The 25,091-nt window shown below is 39.4% G+C and overlaps 1 protein-coding gene across 1 annotated transcript in view; it reads left to right on the top strand.

Moving 5' to 3' along the window:
* The window catches only part of LOC121314073 (vasoactive intestinal polypeptide receptor 2-like), a 68,483-nt gene that overhangs the window by 22,141 nt on the left and 21,251 nt on the right, over positions 1-25,091 (top strand). Inside the window, exons 3-4 of the mRNA XM_041246895.1 lie at positions 7,832-7,939; positions 9,030-9,130. Of these exons, the coding sequence (XP_041102829.1) occupies positions 7,832-7,939; positions 9,030-9,130 (209 nt within the window). The remainder of the gene's footprint in view (positions 1-7,831; positions 7,940-9,029; positions 9,131-25,091) is intronic.

Below are 25,091 nucleotides of genomic sequence, written 5' to 3'. Positions count from 1 at the left end.
ATATCAGAGAGCTATGGTGAATCAGAGGGAAGCATTGTAAATATCAGAGAGCTATGGTGAATCAGAGGGAAGCATTGTAAATATCAGAGAGCTATGGTGAATCATATGGAAGCATTGTAAATATCAGAGAGCTATGGTGAATCCGAGGGAAGCATTGTAAAGCACAGAGAGCTATGGTGAATCAGAGGGAAGCATTGTAAATATCAGAGAGCTATGGTGAATCAGAGGGAAGCATTGTAAATATCAAAGAGCTATGGTGAATCATATTGCAAAAGAAATACAAAAAATATGGCATGGGAAAACTGCAGATTTACGGTGGTAATCTTTTTCAAGGGCCCGTGGGTTTCATAGGCAAGAGCAGTTAAAATAGATTGGGTAATATTGCTTTAACAGCGTGGGCCCAAAAGTAAAATCTATCATCAGAATGTCTTTGATTTAAGATACTTTGGTTAAACTACATCGAGAATATATTAAGTACCAATTCAACAGTCCTAAGATTATTGTGCTTTATGTCCCAGAAATAGTGTCTCAAAGTATTTCCCTTGTTTGCCTTTTTTCCATATAATATTCTGATTGTCTCACCTATTTGGTTATCCAAGTATTTTGTTCATTTCTCTAGAAGTGCATTGCTACAAATGCAAAGTCTCTGTGTCTGAAATAATTTCAACGATCCCTACTGAAGTAACCTACTGCAGTGCATCTCTGTACAGTACCGGGTCTGACTGTGCTCTATATAGCAGTGTATGACTGGAAAAGGAATACAAGTTTCTTTTAAACTGAGAATGCAAGAAACTAGAAAAAGCTCAACAACAACAGCAACTACACTAACACTAAGGGAAGACTGTCCCAAAGAGCTTAACACAAAGAACTGTTAAAACAGCAGGTCGACGGCTAAAACAAGCATGTTTGAAATACATGCCAAACTGCTGGCCAGCACAGCCAGGATCACACTTTGTTATATTCCTACTCAAATAAACAGGTCTTAAGGTGAATAATGGACTGGTCCTGGGGCACAGCAACTAAAAGCTTTGTCATCCTGTGTGTGGTTTGTATTAGCTCTGTGTTCTGCAAGCAGATGCTGGTTTTATGACTCTAGGGAGTGAAGGGACTGGTAAGGATACAAGGGGCTTAACCTCTTGTGTTTTTGTAGAGTAAAAGCCAGATTTTAAAATCAATCCCTTGGTGAACTGATAGTCAGTGATGGGATGACAAAGCTAAATTCACCCGAGCTAAATTCATCCAAGATAAATTCGCCCGAGCTAAATTCATCCAAGATAAATTCGCCCGAGCTAAATTCATCCAAGATAAATTCACCCTAGATAAATTCACCTAAGCTAAATTCATCCTAGATAAATTCCCCCAAGCTAAATTCATCCTAGATAAATTCATCCGAGCTAAATTCATCCTAGCTAAATTCATCCGAGCAAAATTCATCCGAGCTAAATTCATCCTAGATAAATTCATCCTAGGTAAATTCATCCGCGCTAAATTCATCCTAGATTTTCTTAGTACAGAACAATCTGTGAGTATTATTTGGCAAATATGCAAAGCAGAAGGCAAACAAAGCTCCAGGCTTCACAAACTAAATTACTACTCTTAATACAAAACTCATGTTTGGTTTTGTAGCAGCTCTCATGGATTTCACCTCTGCATGGCAAGGGGTCTCTGCCACCACTGCTGGAGGTTTCTAGTGAATGTTGGACTGAATCAAGACACTCTCAACTGTTCATTAAAACGTTTGGACATATCTAGTCACATTACAAAGACGTTGCTGGTCAAAGGTAAATGAAAGCTAACCCTGCTACACCGCTTTCAAACCCAGCGGTGGTTATTTAGAAATACATGATTAAGAAAGCGAAAGTCCTGAATTGTTCATATGCTGATTGACGGTTGTAAGGTTTTTGTGTAAACATAACTGGATTATGATCTCAATTATTTTACCATGATTTTTGGTGCTAAACTGAAAATGTTAAACAAGCTAAAAGCTATTACATGAACTACAAAGTTAAATTCTACAACTTTCAATGTTTTCAAGGGGATACCAAACATTGTTATACCATATTTGTGGATGTAATAGCACCTAAACCAGAGAAGTCATAGACATTTACAGTTAAAATGAATGTTCCTATTGCAAAAACCACAACCTGCTCACTTCCATTATTTTCTGAATAAGTTATTTGATTACCTGAGGTTCTAAATTTGCAGGACTTGTGTGGTTTTGTGCAGTGAAAATAAGTGCCTTTTTCTTTGCAACATTCAAATTCAATATAAAAGAAAATAATGCCAGAATATTTATTGTAGACACTATACTTACTTTTAAATCTATCAAACTTGACTTTTAAATACCGAGAAGACAAGTGCTTGCATACATAATGTTTTGTGTGGTATTATTATAAAATCACATTCACAAATAAAATGAGCTTAAGCATGTTGACAAGATGGAGAGAGTTTAGCTGCATGAGTTGTAATCGCATCATAACCAGTGTGTAGTTCAGCTCGGTTTTTGACTGACCAGTCGATTTTGATAGGCTGTTTGGCTGTGTTCGACATACTCATGACTATGCGTTTGACTTCTGTTAATGAGATTGACCAGCTGCAAGGCTCTTTGCAAACCACAGCCCTATGAACTCGACACAACCCTCAACTCAACTACCAGTGTAAGTGACGCTCTGTCTGAAGTAAACCTTGAAGTGTCCCACTTACTTCAAGTGCAAAAGTCAAATGCGTCTAAATATACCAGAACAGATATTTAGGATTTTTGGTTTTTGGGTTTTATTTCTGAGCACTATATGCACACAATGAGGGATGAAGTGCCTTGTAGATGACTAGAGGACGGAATGAGTAATAAAAAAATGGTTTTGTTTTAACCAGTAATGTTACATATAGGTAAAATGTAAAAAGGGGTATGTAAATGTGCTCCCTGTATTTACTGTAAAGTGAACTTGCTAGAAGATACCCTATTTGATCAATATATTCAATAACCAGTTCCTCCGCCACCGCTCCTCCACAGAAGCTACTCTTTTTTACACTGAGCTTCTCCCCCTGATCTCGTCCAATGACAGTGTCAGTGTTCGGAGGATCACAGCTGTCATCACCAAGACCGCACAGAGAGCAATTCAGCGCTTTGCAGATGGGTTAGCTGTGCACTGAGAGGAGATACCTACCTACTGCCTGCAGCCTAGATTCCAGCCTGCTGTTACTGCTGTGCCATGGGACCATTCTATTCAATTAATAGCATCTAGTCTACATAGTTTAATACAAGCTAAACTCAGAAAAAATGTACAATGTTGCATTCATGGATGAACTGAAAAAAACATAAGCATATCTTTATCATAAGATGGAAACATAATGATAATAAACACTGTAATGCAATGTAGAAAAGTATTTCCTACCAATGGGTTTCATTTTAGTCTCTGTGTTTGTTATTGTCCAATCTACTCAAGGGAAAAGAGAATTGGTATCTTGTACCATATACTGCATATACCCCAGGCTCTGCTCAAGTGAGATGCTGTACTTGCTCAGCTTCCACTACAGCACACTGAAACCTCAAGCGCTGTGAACACCCTACCATGTCTGCTGCTGCCACTGATCTGGAGCAGCTCAAGCATTCAGAGCATTTGAGAATGCATTCAGTATTTATTGATGTCGTTACCACTGTAAAGGAATAAAAAGGATTCATTAGACATTTAGACTTTAAGAAGACACTGTCCATTGTCTCCTAACACAAAGGTGGAGGTCAGACGTTATACCTATTCACAGGGAAAGACTAAAGTCGACAGTATCTGATGGACCAATGTGAAGAATATCACATTTTTTGCCAGAAGCTTGGGTATAAGTGTAGTGTGGGATAATTATTTGCTATTGCACTTAAGTGGGACAGTAGGTTTAGTGGGACTAGTTTTAAATGTGTCTTTGCTGAAACAGACAGAGCTCAAGGTTCTATCTAAAAGGATGGTTGTGAAGAGGCCATAAACAGGGCTTGAAATGAATCTGTGTTGAAGCTCAGCCTGATCTAGAAACAAACATTCTTTACATTACATTGTGCTTATTATATAAACATGAACGTTCATTGAGTGCTGTGTTTATATCCGTGAGGGCTTGACAGTCACCAGTCCATCCTCATTCGTGGAAACTTATAGTGCTCCAGGAACGCTATACCCCACATTCCCAATGTTGTACTAAAAACTTTATTTAATGAACGTCAGGCTGAGAATAGTATGGCCAGATCTAAAAACGTATTATTTTTTTTCCAACAGCCTGCTTCAGAAATGATTATCCCTTATAACTGTAAATAAGAATGCTACATAAAATGCCATTATATCTGGCAGCATAGTGCCTAGTCACAGCTTCCTTAATACAGTCAGTTCCTACGTAAGCAGTATGTCTCATTATGCACTTGAGTAGCCTGTCAAGATGATCCATCCTGCACAGTGGAGTTCATGTCCAAACTCTGTGGTGGTCTGGGTCATTGATGCTGACTGTTCTGTGCCTTCCATTAAATGCCCTTTTGACAAAGTGACATGTCACACTGTTCTCCTGTTGTAGATCTGAAGGGATGACTCTGTGCAAGTGTCTTTGGGCACTAAAGGACCAGAACAGAGAGCCAAACGTGCTAATTAGTGCATATCTTCCTATTCCTGTGCAGATGGCTTGAGTAACCACAAAGAAAGTAAATATTGTCTTAAGAGTAAGATAAAATAAATGTTTCCAATATGCAAGAAGCATAAAGCACAACCTTTAACACTATTTGGGCAATATTGATTTGATAAGATTGATTGTCTTGCCTTGTACATAGATTTAAGTTTTCTTTTGTATTCCCGACCCTATTTTTTTCACATCTCTCATCCTCTCTTTAGAAGAGATCTATGTCTTTTTCAGTCTTCCCAAAGTATGTTCTGAATCTGTTTCCCACAGCTTGTGAAAGGGTGCCTTTGCAGAGTTGACGTCAGACCAGAAACAGACTCAAAACAAGTGAAGGGCGGGGCAAACTGAAGCACAATGGCACTCAGTGTTTTATTAAATAATAATACAAACAAATGACTTTAAACAAACACAAAACAAAATGGCACAAGGGCCAAACAAACATATAGTAAACAAATAGTATGCTGGTTGCGAAACCAGCATACATAGCAATTGCTTTTTTCTTTTTCACACAGACTTATGTCTCTCCTCTGACACTCCTCCACCTGACGCAGACAACTGCAGGCTTTTAGCAACAATTAATCAATGAATTAACTTGGGAGATGGCCACCTTCGGCACAAGGTTTTTATGAATGGAGATTTTAACCCCATTCATGTGACTATTATGAGACTGGCTTTTCGCCAATCTCACAAAACAACAAATAATAATAATAATATAATAATAATAATAATAATAATAACAAATAGAAAACAAAGGGGCGGGACACTCCAGCACACATGCCCCCCCTTGTGTGCAGCACACATGGCCTTAAAAGGCCACCTCCCCCCTTAGTCCCCAAAGTCCCGGTTTACAGTCCCGGCCCAGGAACAGGGGCAGTAACGGGCCAAAGGTGGCGGCCACGATGGGAGGTCCTCCTCCCACCCCAACAGCTGTAGCGGCCAGGCTGACCATACATGGGCCGGAGACCGGTTCCATTAGGGCCTTCGACCTGCTGGACGAAACACCCCACCAGAGGACTGGAGGGAGGAAGAAGCATCCTCGGCTGTCGAGGGAGAAGGCCCCCGAGCCCGGTGTCATCCTGTCTGCCGCTGGGGTCCGTTTCATCAAGGCCGCTGGGACCCGATACTGTCAGTCACCTGGGAGCCCTCTGCTGCCGTCGTCGTCTGGAGCCCACCCCTGTTGTCGGGACAACAGCAGCCGTTGAGGTGAAGAGGAACATGGGACATCCCTTGTACCACTGTAACTGTTGTACTCGATGTGTGGAGCAGCAGGCAACCCCAGGCGATGTGAAGCAGCAGGCAATCCCAGGAAATGCGGAGCAGCAGGTAACCCCAGGCGAAGTGGCGCAACAGGCAACCCCAGGCGATGCAGAGCAGCAGGCAATCCCAGGCGATGCGGAGCAGCAGGCAACCCCAGGCGGAGCAGCAGGCAATCCCAGGAGATGCGGAGCAGCAGGCAACCCCAGGCGATGCAAGGCAGGCATCCTTAGGTGAAGCGAGACATGCATCCTTGGGTGAAGCGAAGCAGGCATCCTTGGGCGAAGCGAGGCCGGCATCCTTTGTGAAGCGAGACAGTTATCCTTGGTGAAGCGAGGCAGGCATCCTTTGTGAAGTGAGACAGTTATCCTTGGTGAAGCGAGGCAGGCATCCTTGGGCGAAGTGATGCAGGCATCCATGGGTGGAGTGAGGTAGGGCAGGAGCAGTCCCTCCCATGGTTTTCCCTCCCAATGGCTTTACGAATGGCAAAAGACCCCGTACCTCAGACAGCAACTCTGCTCATTGTTGCAAGCATTGGCTGGGAGCTTTTGATGCACCTCAGTTGGGCTTCTGGTAGCTTTCCTGAAACTGTTATAATTAGCAGCGCACAGCAAGCATTAGTGTCCAAGGCAACCCAGTGAAATACAGTATGAAATATATACACAGCTGTGCAAAAGTCTTAGACAGGCTGCATTTTTCTACTCCGCATTATGAGCATCAATAATTTACTCAAAGCCTCCACTAGTGTTTTCTACTATTATAACAACCTTGAGTTGTATAAAGAAGGAAAAACATTGAGTGAAATAGCTCACATCACTTGATTTTTAAGATGTGGTATCCAAAGCACAATCAACAAGTACAGAGATAAATAATCTGTAATTGACAAACCCAGGACTGGAAGACCCAAAAAGCTATCTAACAAGGATGAGCAATACTTGAAGATAATATCCTTAAGGGATAGAAAGAAGACAAGCTTGAATTGACAACCGAGCTAGCAGAAGGCACAGGTGTCGTTGTCCATCAAATCAACAGTACGAGGGTCACTCTTGAAATCAGGACTTAAAGGATGTGTTGCAGTAAGAATACCTCTGTTAATAAAGGGGAACAAGACTAAAAGGCTAAAATATGCACAAGAACACATGACTGTTGATGGATGGACAACGACACCTGTGCCTTCTGCCGGTTTGGTTACCATTTCAAACTTCTCTTCTTTCTATTCCTTAGGATATTATCTTCAAGTATTGCTCATCCTTGTAAGACAGCTTTTTGGGTCTTCCAGTCCTGGGTTTGTCTATTGCAGATGGTGTTTCTCTGGACTTGTTGATTATGCTTCGGATACCACACCTTGAAAATCAAGTGATGTGAGTTAATTCACTCAATGTTTTTCCTTCCTGATGCAAGTCAAGGTTGTTATAATAGTAGAAAATACTAGAGGAGGCTTTGAGTAAATTGTTGATGCTCATAATGCATCAGAGTAGATAAATGCAACATGTCTAAGACTTTTGCACAGCAGTGTATATTTATATACCTTCCTACCTACAATTAGTAATCAGTAATATAGAAACAATAGGCACGTGTGAAAATGTTTTAATTAGGCCTCTTAAAAAAAAGTTTAATGCATTTTACCATGTGTAGCAATGTGTTCCTTTTGTCTTACTATTCTAAATGAATTGCATGTGAGGTTTTTTACATTCATATATTAAATTAGACAGTCACTAATTTGCCTATTTTACCTGTTTTCCAGGATTTTCAGTTCCTGTGGTTTGATTTCATATGCACAGCAAATCAAAACAGCAGAAGCAATGTGGTGTTGTAATACATTTGCACACCACTGTATGTGTACCATGCAAGTTCATCAGTGTTCACTGAATACAGGTGGCTATTCTAAACAGCTGTAATCTCACATACTGCACATTTGTGTTTCCTGCTGCAGGGTGTGAGGGAACATGGGATAACCTGACCTGCTGGAAGCCAGCTAAGATTGGGGACACCGTCACTCTTTCTTGTCCAAAAGTGTTCAGTCACTTTTTCAGTAAAAAAGGTATTTCAATATTTTCTATTGGCCTAGTATGGTTAATCCTATACATCATAACACGGTAAAGATGTATGTTGTGTATATTCATTATTCTTTGTTATGTATTGAATTGTGCTTGTAGAATTTGGTAACCATACTATATTACAGTATAAATACTGTGTGTTTCAAATATAACTGTTGTTCTTTCACACAGTTTCTACCTCTTGAATTGTAGCTGTGCGGCACTAGTTATATTACTATGGATGCTTCTGTGATTATTCACCCTCCTTTTTTAATGATTAATATTGCACTGTCAGATGAGTGCAGTGCCGGCTGTGAGATATTATCTATGGTTATTGTTATGAATCATTGATTGTGACAAGTCCATTGCTGTTCTTAATCCACACTAAAATAAGTCCACGTTAACATCAAGAGAGGTTGCTACAAGTTTAAGAGGCCTTTATTTGTACATTACCCCAGTGATTTATTTTAAAAGATAAAAAATCATTGGTAAAAATACATAGTGGCTCATTTGGCTAATGCAGTTAAAAATCTTTCACCTCTGAAGTCCTTGGTTCAAATAGAGTTTAGGTCACTTGGGGAATATGGTCAAGTCTTCAGAGGACTCTAGTTTACATAACCTCAACACCACACACCTCAGCAATTACAATAGTCTGTGCACCTCATGCAGTCGCAAGAGGGCAAGACCTACAGGAAAGGCTTGTAAAATGAACTGCTCCCTCACACACTGAACAGTTTCTAGCTGCCTACCAAAATGACTCAGGTGACTGAAATGCATGAGTGTTGTGGATGGACTCACATAGTACTGAATTCTGAAATTAGTTAAGCATGGATGATACAACAAGATGAGTAAGAAATGTAATCGTAAGTGTAGCTATCTGCAAAATTCAATATTGCTTTTATTAAGTAAATACACTGATCAAATCTGTTTTGATCTCAATATAAATGGGGAAGATTGGTGCTAAACCAACACAATTCACTGAACTATAAATTATTGTAGGCTCTCTGAGTAGTGAAAATTGACTTAATATAATGGAGGAGTTAAATGTGTGTGAACAGGGCTCAGTGTTTCTAAAAAGATATTCTTTCCCAACAGGAAATATAAGCAAAAACTGCACAGCAAATGGATGGTCAGAGATTTTTCCAGATATATCCAGTGCTTGTGGATTGAAGGATAATGTTGAGCCAGATGACAAGGTAGGTAATAAATACATTCCTCAGTCAAAAGTACACAAACAATGTAAAATATTGAAAACAGTGACTCAGTGAAGAGCACTATGTCAGTAAGATACCTCACCCACTATGGCTATAAATTAAAAATGAGTGCTCTCAGTGTGAAGAAAATGCTGATGAGTGTAACATATATCAGCAATAATATCACGTGTACAGAACAGTGCAGAATAAGAAAAGGCAAGGATTAGTTCAAGGACAATAAACTGGATAATTGGGAGTTCAAATCTCTGGGTACGCATGTGAGGTGTTAGTATCATGGTGAAGTATATTAAAATGACTGATTTACATGATGTGGATTAACTTCTTGTGTTCTCAGGATAGACAGACAGACAGACAGACAGACAGACAGACAGAGATACTGCCGTATAGCTCCACAATCTGCTACAACCTCATGCTTATGTGTAATTTTCCAAGTTTCATCACAGTTTAATAAGCGCTTAACCACATATCTGCACAAATGTAAGAGTGAAAAAGAGATAAGCAAATATAGGACCAGACAAACATCCCACATACTGTATCACCTGGAGAAACAAAATTTGATAATGTACAATATAAAAGAATAAATGAAATATAACTGGATAAATAGACTCAATGCCATGATGCCTGGGGTTCAAAGGAATAGTAGATCATTACATCATTAACTATGTAGTAAATGACATCACAAACACATCAATAGATTTAAATAGAAATAAATGGTATGAAATGTACTTTCACTGTTAGTTTTCAACACACATTCCCATGACAAAGGTATGTTAAACATATCGAAACGTTGGAAAGTCGGCTCTCAAGCAAAAATTATATATAGTTTGTGTGTGTGTGTGTGTGTCATATATATATATATATATATATATATTATATATATAATATATATATATATATATGGTAATAGATCCTGCCACTCACACTGTTCATTGCCCCTTTAAAAGTAGACCCAGGACAAAAGAAATTGAAGGTTTTCAGCGCTTGCACGCACTTTCAATAAACACCAAATTAAAATAAACAAACAGAAACAAACACCTAGCTCTCCTTTAGAGCTCTGACTAAACACCACTGGAACCTAACTAACACTCAGGACGGCTAAGCCATTTACCTGACACAAACACAAAAATTCACACAGGTTTCACACAGCCCTACCCATTGACTGCTCGGAAACAGACCACACCATCTGCCTCCCTCCTCACTCAGCAGCCTATGACAGACTGGCTGCCTCTCTTAAATACCCAGCACCTGGCTCCAATTTACAATTAGCACCAGGTGCAAGGGATTAACTAAACAATAAAGCAATTAACACAATCAAAAACCCTTAGCCCATTCACCCAACAGTGCATTTTCACATGGTTTTAGCAGGGAGGAATTTTAACCCCCTCCCTGCTATCTCACTATATATATATATATATATATATATATATATATATATATATATATATATATGTGTGTGTGTGTGTGTGTGTGTGTGTGTGTGTGTGTGTGTGTGTGTGTGTGTGTGTGTGTATATGTATGTGTATATGTGTGTATATATGTGTATAATATAATATATATATATATATATATATATTATAGTGAGGGGTTGGTCGCAAATGGAGGACACGGACAACAAAGTTCCAAAGAATGTATTCTAATAGCGTCTCTGCTGCCACAAACAAACAAAAAATAAACCAGAAGCAGGTCTCTTTACAAAAGTAAAATAAACAAAACACAAACAGATATGTCCACTGGGTCCTGTTTATCCAGACTACTTCCAGTACTTCTGTTACAATGAGATACTTTCTGGTTTGTATTGCATCTCTCCACTCGGATCAGGCAGTCTAAGCGACCTCTCCAACACAGACAAATAAAGCCTAAAGTGTTTCTGTGAGGAGTCAACTGCGGCCCAGATAGGCCACAGGTGCTGGGCAAACGAGGCAATTATTAATTAATAAGCTAACTCTGTTTCCTATACTAGCAACACCTGTAGCTTATCACGCAATTAACTCCTCGAACCCATGGCAGGCTGATTCCAGGCCAGCCACGGAGCATACACTTTCTATACACTATGTGACCTTATTTAACTGTATAGCCATACACATGACAATGATGTTCAGATCTACACATATTTTCCCATGTTTGCAAGGTGTACCTGACATAGTTACATTGTCTAGACCAATGTTTTAATCAGTAGAAAAATAATAATAGGATGATGAACAATTATTTTGTATGGCACTGTCATCAAACAATGTCTGGGTGTTTTGGCAGATTAGGTAGCTACTGTATCTTCCGTTGCTTTCTTTAAAGCGGATGGTTTTATTGTTTTAGTTTCCTGTGGTACATCGTTTTCTAACTTTTAGAGCAAACCAAACAAGGCAGGAGAAGGCAGGCAGGACGGTGGTGCACTTCCTCATGTTACAAACACATCCTTGCATGTACAATATTACAAAACACAGATCTATTTAATATTTTTCAGCTTGAATGCCAGCCTTCAAAAGAGAAAGTGTACTAAACAGAGTTAGATTTGAGACGCAAGGGCATATCTTCTTGAGGAGAACAGTAACTTCTGGTTTGAGCAAGGGCCATTAGCACAAAAATATTCTGAAGTTACATCCACCATATGCTACCCTGAAGAACCAAATAACATAAACTAAAAGCAGCAGAAGCTCATCAGCTTTGCTTTGAGTTCATATTTGAAGTAGTCTGTAGCAGAACATTTAAAATATCTTCTGTGCAAAGTCTTGAGGATAAATGTAAATGCTCTTGATCGTGAATGTCGTACCCAGTTATATGGACTAGACAATTACTACCAGTAGTTCAAATATGATATTCAGTTGCTACTTAAGCAGAACAACTGTTCTTCATTTTCACATGAACTACGACTGTACTAATAGTATAAAGTAGTATATACAGTTACTAAAAAAAGCAATGTTTAGCCTAGTTTACATTTACAGAGCTGACTTTTATCTCAGTTGGTGACCCAGCATGTGGCTAATTATACGAAGCCAGATTTAAGAGTGGGTCTTTGAAGATGTCATTCTTTTTAATAGGATAAAGCATACCAGTTTAAAAGACCATTAACCTTTCTCTGCTTATGCTATTCCAGTTCCAAGGTTCTCTTGTTTATAGTAACCAGCAGCTGTAGACGGTCATTATGCACAACTCTGCAAAACGTTAGCTTTGCATGACTGTAATCTGAAATGCAGCCTGCTTTACGCATTCTGTTTTAATAATGCACTTTTAAGTTTTACCTTCCACTTTGATGACTGTGGTTCTTGTCAGGGGTCAGTAAACACACACAGAAAGCCCTTGTATGGAGATAAACCTTTTTCGTTTTGTTTTAGTAAGGACCCAATGGCAGATTGCATAGTCAAATTGACATTGATTTTAGGCAGACGAGACATGAAAATCGTGCCAGATTCCAGAATAGACAGGTTCTGCATTGTAGAGGGCATCACACCATTAATTTCAATAGGAATTTGGTCGGGATCCAAAAATCAGACAGAGTGCTGGTATGAAGAAGGGCTGGATTAGACAGATTTTGCTGTACTGTACAGTCCAAAACGTTGGTAAGGCATTTGCCAGATAGACCTTGTAAATGGTGACAGCGGTTGAGATGCACTGGCTGCACACATATACACACACACACACATACATACACGCACACGCACGCACGCACACACACACACACACACACACACACACACACACACACACACACACACCACACACACACACACACACACACACACACACACACACACACACACACACACACACCCCCAAGAGCTGCTACTCCCATTTGGACTCCAGATTTGATCATTAGTAGAGTGATCACCAGTTTGTTATTGTTAGTCTGGGAATCATGGCTTCTTCTTATGCCAGGTGGTGTCAGAAAAGATTTTTGACTGAAGTCCAGCTTGCAATTACTGCTCCAATGCTGGAATCTGGGGTTATACATCATCAATTCAGTGTGAAGGGACTCACTTACACAGAATTTCTTTCTTACAGTTTGATCACTTAGTAGAGTCTTCCTGTTTATTGTGTTTTGGAAAATTTTCAACTTTGAAATGTTGCTCCTTCTGATTTTTTGAAGTACTGTACTAATATCAATACATATTGAAATGGAATTACTGTGGTTGTAAAATAACTACTTTGATAACTGAAAACTAAACTGTGCATTCACACACTGGGCTGTGTTTACATCTTTAAAATAAGCTGCATGACTGTTACCTGCATTATAATTGTATCAAGATGTTATATATACATTTAATTTATCTAGAATGTTTTAATTCCCAGCATAGTTCTAATTGGAATCCACTGTAACAGCATTATTCATTTCCTGGGGGGAAACAATACTTCTTTATCTACTGTGTATATGTCCCCGAGTGAGACAGCATCCAAAGATTTCCATCCACTATCATTTACACTGCCCTCAATGACATCACTTACATTAGACAGGTAGGGCAAGATATTCAGCTGGTTAGCTCAAGCAGTTAATGAGTCTGCTACGTTTAGGCACAAAACTTGTTCTAGATGTGATTACACTATGTAACACAATTTTTGTTCTTGGGTAGTAAGTGTTATTTCCTAATTGCTTATGCCTCAAAAGTATAGAAAATGCTATTATTCCCCACAAACTTTGCTTTTGTGACCAGGACAGTGATATTTTGAAGTGTACCTATTTCCAGTGAGAAAACGGGCAAATGTGTGTCTTTTCGTTCACATAAAGTCAGAAAAAAACAACATATGAATCCAAATGAACATGTATTTATACTAAAGTAATACAAAAATGACTACAAAAGATTTAGAAGTGAGTAGTTTTTAGAGATTTACGATTATACTGTAAATCATTTTCACGAATCAGCCCCCAAATGTAGTCTCCCATCATGTTCTCGTTATACTGTCCTTGGTAGCGACGTTCAAAGTCCAGTATATCCTAGTGGAAGCGCTTGCCTTGCTCCTCCGAGTACGCTCACATGTTCTCCTTGAATTTATCAAGATGAGCATCAAGGATATGGACTTTGAAGGACATCCTACAGCCCATTGTGCAGTAGTTCTTCACCAGAGTCTCAACCAGCTCCACATAGTTTTCGGCCTTGTGATTGCCCAGGAAGCCCCGAACCACTGCGACAAAGCTGTTCCAAGCCGCTTTCTCCTTACTAGTGAGCTTCTTGGGGAATTCATTGCACCCCAGGATCTTCTTTATCTGTGGTCTGACGAAGATACCGGCTTTGACCTTTGCCTCAGACAGCTTAGGGAAGAAGTCTTGAAGGTACTTGAAGGTTGCCGATTCCTTATCTAGAGCTCTGACTAATTGTTTCATAAGGCCCAATTTGATGTGCAGTGGTGGCATCAGCACCTTCCGGTGGTCCACCAGTGGCTCCCACTTGACGTTGTTCCTCCCCACAGAGAACTCGGTCCGCTGTGGCCAGTCCCGCCTGTGATAGTGCGCCTTGGTGTCCCTGCTGTCCCAAAGGCAAAGATAGCAGGGAAACTTGGTAAAACCTCCTTGGAGACCCATCAGGAATGCCACCATTGCAGCCTCTTGATGCCATCTCAGAAAAATGCAGATATGTATCCACTTAGGCAGCTGGAACTAAACTGAACTGGTGGGCTTAAGGCCCCTGTATTTATACTACTATTTATATTACTGGAAAGTTCTAGAAGTTACTCCAAGTTTACTCAGCACTGAATCTATCTGGAATGTTCTGGAAAATAGGTAAATTTCAAAATATCACTGTCCTGGTCACAAAAGCAAAGTTTGTGGGGAATAATAGCCAATTTCTATACTTTTGAGGCATAAGCAATTAGGAAATAACACTTACTACCCAGGAACCAAAAAAAAAAAAAAACTGTTACACTCGTGTTTATCATTATAATCCTTTAAAGGAAAATCTCTGGGCTTTCACTTATATATGGTAATAAATTAAAGGAATATCTGGGCTTTCACCAAGGGATGCAATTCATTTTACAATAGGCTGCATTTTAATAACGCAACATGTTAATAACATATTTTCATGAAATAACATATTAGTGATCAATCAGAAGAAAACAAAGCAAAAGGAACATTTAGAAACCACCATTACACAGATTTTATAAAGTGGGTTTTTTTAATACTGAAAACATAAAAATGTGCTCCCAGTTGCAAATGTTCATAGGAGAGCGCTTTCTCATATTATACCAGACACTAGGGAAGCTCTTTTCAGGTAGAGTGAACAGCTGTTTGTTGGTAGGTAATGCAAGACTTTTATTTTATTAAAAGCTTGTTTCACTTTTTATAAAATAACTGAGCTCTGCTTTGCTAGTGTGGTGTGCCGCCTGGTATATATTTCTCTGCCCATTAGCTGAGAAATGTGCCATTTGGTATAATTATACTTGGATAGAACCCATTGTAGTTTGGAATTGTGCTTTGCATCGTTTTCTGTCGTTTACCCCAATTTAATCTTTGTGGCACATGTTTTTTACACACTCAATTATCAGTCTTATGTTATTGGGGAGGGGAGTTAATTATAAAATACCCTTCTAAATGTATTATAAGGTTGTGTTCATGTAATTTCTTCTTCAGCTTCTATACGGAAAAAGCAAATGCATCTATTACAAGCTGCTTTGAATTGAAGTGTCAGTGGTGTTTGACGTGCATAACAGAAAATCAAGTGTATTGTTGGTAGCTGGTACCCAACTCCTGCTGTACTTATAGCATTTAAAGCAGAAACTTTAAAAAATAAACAATTGCTAAACATTTGTACGTCTCTGTTGCTAAGAAACACTCTAAATACGCAGGACTTGTCTTTCAGATTACGATTTGTCGAGTTCAGTGATGTTTTGTGTATATGTTTAGGATTCTGTTACCATGTAAGAGTTTATATTGAGCCTTCATTCACAAGTCATGTCATAACAAATCTTTGATCAGCAGCATCACAGAATGTTTTGATGCTTTACAGCAGCAGCCTGACAGGGACCCTTCACTCTGTATTAGTGTTAAACCATGCTATGTTTGGGATGTTTCACAACAAACCATTACTGGGATTTATGTGCAGCACCCAGTGACATAGTTCTCTAAGTAATTCATTACTTTCGGAAAACTTTTTTTATTTATTTATCAACATACATTATTATTTGTACTGTGATTTACATTCTTTTAGGACCATACAGTACAACACAGCAATGATAGAATAGAGAAATACATACATAAATAATGTAGTTTCCTTACATAGCCACCCTGTTATTTCCCCTGGTAACCACAAGTGTAGCAGATACTACTATATAGCCTTTTACAATAAACTAACTGTGCAATCAGACAGTTGTTACTGGCATGATAACCATTTCAACAGGATTTTCTGATTCAAGATACCCTTATCCTGCTGGTGACAAATCATTAACTAACTGGCACAGTCTTTTGTTGTGTTTCTTTAAATTAGTATCATTTATTTGCCTAACCAGAACTCTCGGAATTGTATTTCACAAAGTTGTAACTTGGTGGTGCTTCCATTGCCAGTACCTTTCTTGGAGACACGGATTCATGCTTTCATAACCTCTAGGGTTGATTATGGTAATTCCTGGTTTGCTTCTCTCTGATTTGCTTCTCTCTCTGATTTGCTTCTCTCTCTGGTTTGCTGCTCTCCCTGATTTGCTTCTCTCCCTGATTTGCTTATCCCTGATCTGCTTCTCTCCCTGATTTGCTCCTCTCCCTGGTTTGCTTCTAGCCCTGATTTGTTGCTCTCTCTGACATCTCATACCACACCTCATATGTGCCATATTTCCCCAGTTTGAAGGTCCCGTGAAGCAGTACATTGATTTCAAAAGACTGCTCCTCCCTTACAAGTTAATTCATGGTTCTGGCCCTGCCTGTCTGCTTGAGTTACGTATTCGCTATAAACTGACTTGTACGTTCAGATCAGCAAAAGATGGTCTCTTGGTTAGTCCAAGAACTCGGTTCACATTGGAACTTCTTTTTAAATAACTCTTAACCATTTGGTGGTTAAGAGGTACTCAAGAGGGGTTGGCACAAAACTTAGAGATATGATGCCCAGTAAAAAAAAAAAAAAAAAACCTTGGCTGAGTTGTAGGCACTGAACTTACAATGGGAGATGATTTGTGGCCCAGGACATGCAACAATCATGTATGTTTTTTTTTTCTTAGTTTGTTTTATTGCAAAAATACAGACCACAGGAGGCAGCAATGGTAACTGGTGAGAATATGATAGACATAAGGGGAGTCATTCACCCTTGGAGGCTTATTACACTTTAATGTAAATTGATGGGCCAAAGAGTAGTCCTTCAAGTGATTGACCATTATACTATCCAGAGTGACTCAGCAGGCTGTTTTGACATGGACTGAGCTCCAGGGGGCAGCTGTTCAGAGTTTTTAGCTGACGTTGAAGAGGAGTTAGAACTACCCCGAGGCCCCACTGCAGACACAAGATACTTTGGCCCATTGTGTGTAGCACTTACTGATGAGTGTATGGAGGGAAACTGCTTGAGGTACTAGAATATGCACTTGAGATGGAGATGGCCTAACTGGTAGAGAATCAACAAAGAGGCCAAGTAGTGAGCCACAAGAAATGAGAACGGTGGGTAACAAAGAAGGAATCTGAGAGGAGAGATGGATCTGTCTGTAAACTATTCAGTAAGACGAAGGAATTGCATCCGAGAAAGTAGCTGGGACAAGGTTATGTGGAAACCTTCTCTAATTCTATTTTAAAAAAGTTATATTGCTTTTGTGATTTCTTCTAGTTTCTAAAGATTTTGTTTAAATGTTTCTTGAGAAAAAAGGTGGTGGAACCCATATGCTTATACCTTTCTGTATAATGTAGCAGTGTGTAATGTGTTTGGTAGGGGTATGGTTAGGGTTAGGGTATAATGTAGCAGTGTGTAGTGTGTTTGGTAGGGGTATGGTTAGGGTTAGGGTATAATGTAGCAGTGTGTAGTGTGTAGTGTGTTTGATAGGGGTATGGTTAGGGTTAGGGTATAATGTAGCAGTGTGTAGTGTGCTTGGTAGGGGTATGATTAGGGTTAGGGTATAATGTAGCAGTGTGTAGTGTGTTTGGTAGGGGTATGATTAGGGTTAGGGTATAATGTAGCAGTGTGTAGTGTGTTTGGTAGGGGTATGGTTAGTGTTAGGGTATAATGTTGCAGTGTGTAGTGTGTTTGGTAGGGGTATGGTTAGGGTTAGGGTATAATGTAGCAGTGTGTAGTGTGTTTGGTAGGGGTATGGTTAGGGTTAGGGTATAATGTAGCAGTGTGTAGTGTGTTTGGTAGGGGTATGGTTAGGGTTAGGGTATAATGTAGCAGTGTGTAGTGTGCTTGGTAGGGGTATGGTTAGGGTTAGGGTATAATGTAGCAGTGTGTAGTGTGCTTGGTAGGGGTATGGTTAGGGTTAGGGTATAATGTAGCAGTGTGTAGTGTGTTTGGTAGGGTATGGTTTGGGTTAGGGTATTATGTAGCAGTGTGTAGGGTGTTTGGTAGGGGTATGGTTAGGGTTAGGGTATAATGTAGCAGTGTGTAGTGTGTTTGGTAGGGGTATGGTTAGGGTTAGGGTATAATGTAGCAGTGTGTAGTGTGTTTGGTAGGGGTATGGTTAGGGTTAGGGTATAATGTAGCAGTGTGTAGTGTGTTTGGTAGGGGTATGGTTAGGGTTAGGGTATAATGTAGCAGTGTGTAGTGTGTTTGGTAGGGGTATGGTTAGGGTTATGGTATAATGTAGCAGTGTGTAGTGTGTTTGGTAGGGGTATGGTTAGGGTTATGGTATAATGTAGCAGTGTGTAGTGTGTTTGGTAGGGGTATGGTTAGGGTTAGGGTATAATGTAGCAGTGTGTAGTGTGTTTGGTAGGGGTATGGTTAGGGTTAGGGTATAATGTAGCAGTGTGTAGTGTGTTTGGTAGGGGTATGGTTAGGGTTAGGGTATAATGTAGCAGTGTGTAGTGTGTTTGGTAGGGGTATGGTTAGGGTTAGGGTATAATGTAGCAGTGTGTAGTGTGCTTGGTAGGGGTATGGTTAGGGTTAGGGTATAATGTAGCAGTGTGTAGTGTGTTTGGTAGGGGTATGGTTAGGGTTAGGGTATAATGTAGCAGTGTGTAGTGTGTTTGGTAGGGGTATGGTTAGGGTTAGGGTATAATGTAGCAGTGTGTAGTGTGTTTGGTAGGGGTATGGTTAGGGTTAGGGTATAATGTAGCAGTGTGTAGTGTGTTTGGTAGGGGTATGGTTAGGGTTAGGGTATAATGTAGCAGTGTGTAGTGTGTTTGGTAGGGGTATGGTTAGGGTTAGGGTATAATGTAGCAGTGTGTAGTGTGCTTGGTAGGGGTATGGTTAGGGTTAGGGTATAATGTAGCAGTGTGTAGTGTACTTGGTAGGGGTATGGTTAGGGTTAGGGTATAATGTTGCAGTGTGTAGTGTGTTTGGTAGGGGTATGGTTAGGGTTAGGGTATAATGTAGCAGTGTGTAGTGTGCTTGGTAGGGGTATGGTTAGGGTTAGGGTATAATGTAGCAGTGTGTAGTGTGTTTGGTAGGGGTATGGTTAGGGTTAGGGTATAATGTAGCAGTGTGTAGTGTGTTTGGTAGGGGTATGGTTAGGGTTAGGGTATAATGTAGCAGTGTGTAGTGTGTTTGGTAGGGGTATGGTTAGGGTTAGGGTATAATGTAGCAGTGTGTAGTGTGTTTGGTAGGGGTATGGTTAGGGTTAGGGTATAATGTAGCAGTGTGTAGTGTGTTTGGTAGGGGTATGGTTAGGGTTAGGGTATAATGTAGCAGTGTGTAGTGTGCTTGGTAGGGGTATGGTTAGGGTTAGGGTATAATGTAGCAGTGTGTAGTGTGCTTGGTAGGGGTATGGTTAGGGTTAGGGTATAATGTAGCAGTGTGTAGTGTGCTTGGTAGGGGTATGGTTAGGGTTAGGGTATAATGTAGCAGTGTGTAGTGTGTTTGGTAGGGGTATGGTTAGGGTTAGGGTATAATGTAGCAGTGTGTAGTGTGTTTGGTAGGGGTATGGTTAGGGTTAGGGTATAATGTAGCAGTGTGTAGTGTGTTTGGTAGGGGTATGGTTAGGGTTAGGGTATAATGTAGCAGTGTGTAGTGTGTTTGGTAGGGGTATGGTTAGGGTTAGGGTATAATGTAGCAGTGTGTAGTGTGTTTGGTAGGGGTATGGTTAGGGTTAGGGTATAATGTAGCAGTGTGTAGTGTGTTTGGTAGGGGTATGGTTAGGGTTAGGGTATAATGTAGCAGTGTGTAGTGTGTTTGGTAGGGGTATGGTTAGGGTTAGGGTATAATGTAGCAGTGTGTAGTGTGTTTGGTAGGGGTATGGTTAGGGTTATGGTATAATGTAGCAGTGTGTAGTGTGTTTGGTAGGGGTATGGTTAGGGTTATGGTATAATGTAGCAGTGTGTAGTGTGCTTGGTAGGGGTATGGTTAGGGTTAGGGTATAATGTAGCAGTGTGTAGTGTGTTTGGTAGGTTTATGGTTAGGGTTGGACTACAGTGTAGTAGTGTGTAGTGTGCTTCGTAGGGGTATGGTTAGGGTTAGGGTATAATGTAGCAGTGTGTAGTGTGCTTGGTAGGGGTATGGTTAGGGTTATGGTATAATATAGCTGTAGGAGAATGTTCTGCTACATATAAGAAGTGATCTTCAGGGACCTCCGATTCCGATGAAGAGTCATGCGGTAAGTATTCCATTCTTAATCTGATATTTTTTTATTCTTTACACAGAAAGAAATTGCTGGGGGTCTTGCAATCCACTTAGGATCACATCCGACATGAAAAACAGGAAGTAGATTTGATTGATGATAGGAGATCAAAAGGTAGGGAGGAGCCTAGCTCTAACCCCCCGAACCATACTATTGGTTAAAATGTAATTTAGCATTTTGGATTGTATTATAGTTTACATATAATAGAAGTCAGGCTTATTGGTCTGTAGTTACCTGGTTCGGTTTTGCCTTCCTTTTTGTGGATCGAAATTACGTTTGCAATTCTACAGTACAAGTCTGTCAGTACAACCCCTGTCTCAAGACAGTTGCATGATCTTGGTTAGCAGTTTGGAAATAACTTCTTTCATTTATTTGAGTTCTATTGGAAGGATCTCATCCAGTCCAAAAATGTGTTTATTTTAAGAGTTCCTAGTCCCTTTAAGACTTCTGCCTCTATTATGCTACAGTTATTTAAAACTGGATAGGAACAGGTCAACATGTGGGGCATGTTGTCTGTATCCATGATGGAAATTAAACTTCTTTCTACAAGTTACCAGAATAGTCCCGACCCAGACATGGGAATGGAAATAAGACTCCGATTGCATAGCAGTTTCACCTATTCCAGGTTTTTTTTTTTTTTTTACGAGCTTGATTAACCACAGTGTATAGTTACAAGCTCAGGTGTGTCTTATTAAATACATAGGATAAATCAGGAATGGATCAAACTGCTTTGCAATGGGAGTCTTATTTCTGTCCCTGTAAACATAAACCCTGTTCTACATAGCGGGAGCTTCGTTCAGAGTAAAATCAACTTAAATTCTAAAGCTATCATTCTGACCCATTAGTGATGTTAAACATTTATGTGGTACTCCTGGAGCAGAGGGTGTGTTGGGAGCCTTTTCTGCCAGAGGATGAATCAACACATAGCAGCACTTGCAACATTCCACTGGAGGCCTGCCAGGAAAGAACATGAAGAACATCCAAACCACCCTCTCAATCTAACTGAATTCCAGTCTCCCAACAGTTCCCATTCATCAATACTTTAGTAGTTTATTCTACACCTGCGCTCGGAAAAACAAATCCAACCCTACTGAGACCAGGTAATGACAACCCTTGAGATAACTGTTGCATGATGTTTAAGTTGGAATTAAGGATTACTTGGTTATTACATCGTATTCTCAAATAAAGAAGTGTAGCTCTAATCACTACAAAGAACTACAAATACTGGAGTTAAAACCCTTTCATGTTCAGCGTTTGTTTTTTCCGTGAAGTTCTGAGAGGAAAGTTTACATGAATATCAGCTTGCTCTTTCGTACTTCTCTTTACTTGCTTTAAAAGACAAGTTTATTTTTTGTTGATTTTATTCTTCTTGGGATGTTTATTAAATGGTTCTTGCTCGTTATGTAGAGTTTCTAATCACTGTAATGACTAATGGGTGTTTACTGTAGGATCTCCACCTTACGATTACAATACAGTTTTGATGATTGTTTTCAAGTTAGTTTTTTAATCTTTTAAAAGCATTTTTGTGGGCTCGTTTTCATGTTGGTCTCAACAGTTATACTTACCAATGTGTTGTTCCAATTACTTTTCTATCATTTTTAATTTTTACAACCTAACAACTTTTTAACACGCATCAGGCTGTGCTTCATGGGCCTACAGAACATGCCTTATCACAGGGTACTGCATTGTTACAGGGTTGTGGCTCAGGGGGTATGTATTGAAATAATGCATCTAACTTTTTAGTTGCAGATAACTAGATTCGTTGTTGTGTTGGTGGCTGTGTGGGGGGGTGTGGGGGGGGTGTGGGGGTTCTGCCCTTTCTCTTCTCCGACTCAATCAGACATTCTCTTCCTCTTCTTTCTCTCTCTTAGAATCGTTCTTGTTACGGCTTCTTTTCTTTTTTTTTCGTTTCTTTTACTCTTTTCACTAGCATCTTCGGTGGCATTTGTGATCTCTCTCTTACAATTTTCAAACTATTATTGAATCTGTTCATCTTTCTTTCACACTTGTTCAGACCTCTCCTTAGTCTCAAGTGTCGGCTTCCCTTTTTTCCCCCTACAAATAACTCCTCTCTTCTTCTTCTTTCGGGGGGTCACAACCTCTTCTTCTTTTGTTGTGTGTGTGTGGAGAGGAAAGAGGGGGGTTGAGTGAAAGGGGGGTGTGGGGGGGAGAATATCCTCTCTCCTCCTTTTTCTCTATCTTTCTGCATCACTTCTCTTCTCTCTTTCGTCCTTCTTTCCCTCCTCTTCTTCTTTCTGGTCCTCCTCCTCTTCTTCCTCTCTTCTCTCTTCTGTTCTCTTCTCTTCTTTCGGAATTTGACAACTTCTAACCTTCTTTGATTCTTAATTATTCTCTTTAGATATGTATTGAGCATGATCTTCAATTTCATTAGAACATAGCATATGCATTTGATCTACAAAGGCACTTTAACCAGTTTTGCTTATGTTAAGAGTTTGATCACACACACACATTCCCTAGTAAAAGTGTGAACACTTACAGATACTGTTCCAGCCTTCCAGTTTATTGACTGCCTCGCCCCCCAGTAAAACAAAGACATTGAAATTTGATCATGACCAGAGAAAGAAATGAATGATAATCCACTGCTTGACTGTTGGAATACAGTAGTTTTACACTAAGACAAAAGCAATTACAATTATAACAATATATACTTCTTCTCTAAAATACAAATATTTCTGTTGATGTGTGTTGCTTTTCAAAGCATGGACACCAGTGTGCAAGCAGAGATTGAGCAAGCTTGTATACTGTACATGAGGCAGATGCATCTGATCATACAATAAACCGGGTCTATCATTTTTCGAAAGAGCATAACTCCATTTACATATTGTAATATTATTTATTTACATATGTATTTATTTATTTGTTTAACCAGGGGAGTCCACTCTGATTTTTAAGAGACAATGTTCCTCTCTATGGTCAAGAAGACCGCGATATAATAAAAAAAAAAAAAATAAATAAAATAAAATAAACACACAGGTTCAAATAAGCACACACATACAAATAAGTGAAGCACACTACAAGAAAAAAAAATGCGTCTCGGCTTTACAGATGCCACATTTTTGGTTTCAATGCCTTTAAAGGGATCATTACAGTAAGTTTTAGTTCTTTTTGCAGTTTATAACAAGACCACCGAGCTGTAAAACGCAATGTCTTTTTAAAAAATTCCGTACAGACTTTAGGAACTGAGAGATCTAAGATTAGAAGTACTACTGGAGTTAATTAGCAATTTATTAAGATATCTGGGGTTCTGCCAAGGATAGCCTTATAAACAATTATGTAGCAGTATCCAGGATCCAGTTTTCTTAACCGTGGCAGTAGATATTATAAATAACATCACCATCGTCAATCAGAGGCAAAAATGTATGCAAGAAAAGTTGTTTTTTAGTTTGTTCTGAAAAAAAAAATATATATATATATATATATCCCATATTACCAGTATTTAAAAAGCCTAATGGCGTGATACATAATGTTACAAAATAGCAAAACCATTAAAAGGACAACAGAATCTAAACAATGTCTAGGTTTGCTCTGTTCCTAAAACAAGCTTGTAATGTTGGCCAGTTTAATAATCTTTGTTAATTGTACAAGCTACTGTACACAATACTAGAACCTTGTGCGCCTCAATATAATAGCAATATCTGTATCAATGTATAAATAATGTAAGCGTAAGGAATACTGTGTATTCTGTGTCATTAGCCCAACATGGTGAAAATGCAGGAAACTGCTGTAAACAGCCCTTCAGTGCAGCATTGTACACAGGGTCCTGGGAAGAAGTTATTTATGGGTAAGTGATGCATGGGTATTGTACTGTGCACATGTTCAAACAATAACATACCCACTTACACACTCCAACTCATTAAAAAAGTATTGTTATTATTATTATTATAATCCATAATTTCAAACCGAAACAGGAGAAACAAGCATTGGCTATAGAGCCAATAAAGGAGGAAGCAGTTACACACAAAATCCAGTTTGTTAAAAAAATAAAATAATACGCCATTGTGCAACAATGAACTAAATCTGCATTTTTAACAAAAATCTAAATATGGTCATTAAAGCTGTGTGCACTAACAATACACAGTGCAGAATAGGTTACTGTAAAAATAACATGCAGTTGTAATTTATAAAGCAATACAGTACAATGTGTGGAAGTGTGGGATGCTGCTAGCCAGGGAGCAGCATCCTTCACTTCCACACCCCTGTACCTTGTAGCATATCACATTGTCTGTGTTGCCCATCTTCCTGCTGCCTGGCCCTGCACAATGTCTGT

Source organism: Polyodon spathula, chromosome 4 (assembly GCF_017654505.1).
Source record: "Polyodon spathula isolate WHYD16114869_AA chromosome 4, ASM1765450v1, whole genome shotgun sequence".
NCBI classification, from domain to species: Eukaryota; Metazoa; Chordata; class Actinopteri; order Acipenseriformes; family Polyodontidae; genus Polyodon; species Polyodon spathula.
The sequence above is the reverse complement of the archived record's forward strand: the minus strand, read 5'-3'. Positions and strand labels throughout refer to the sequence as shown.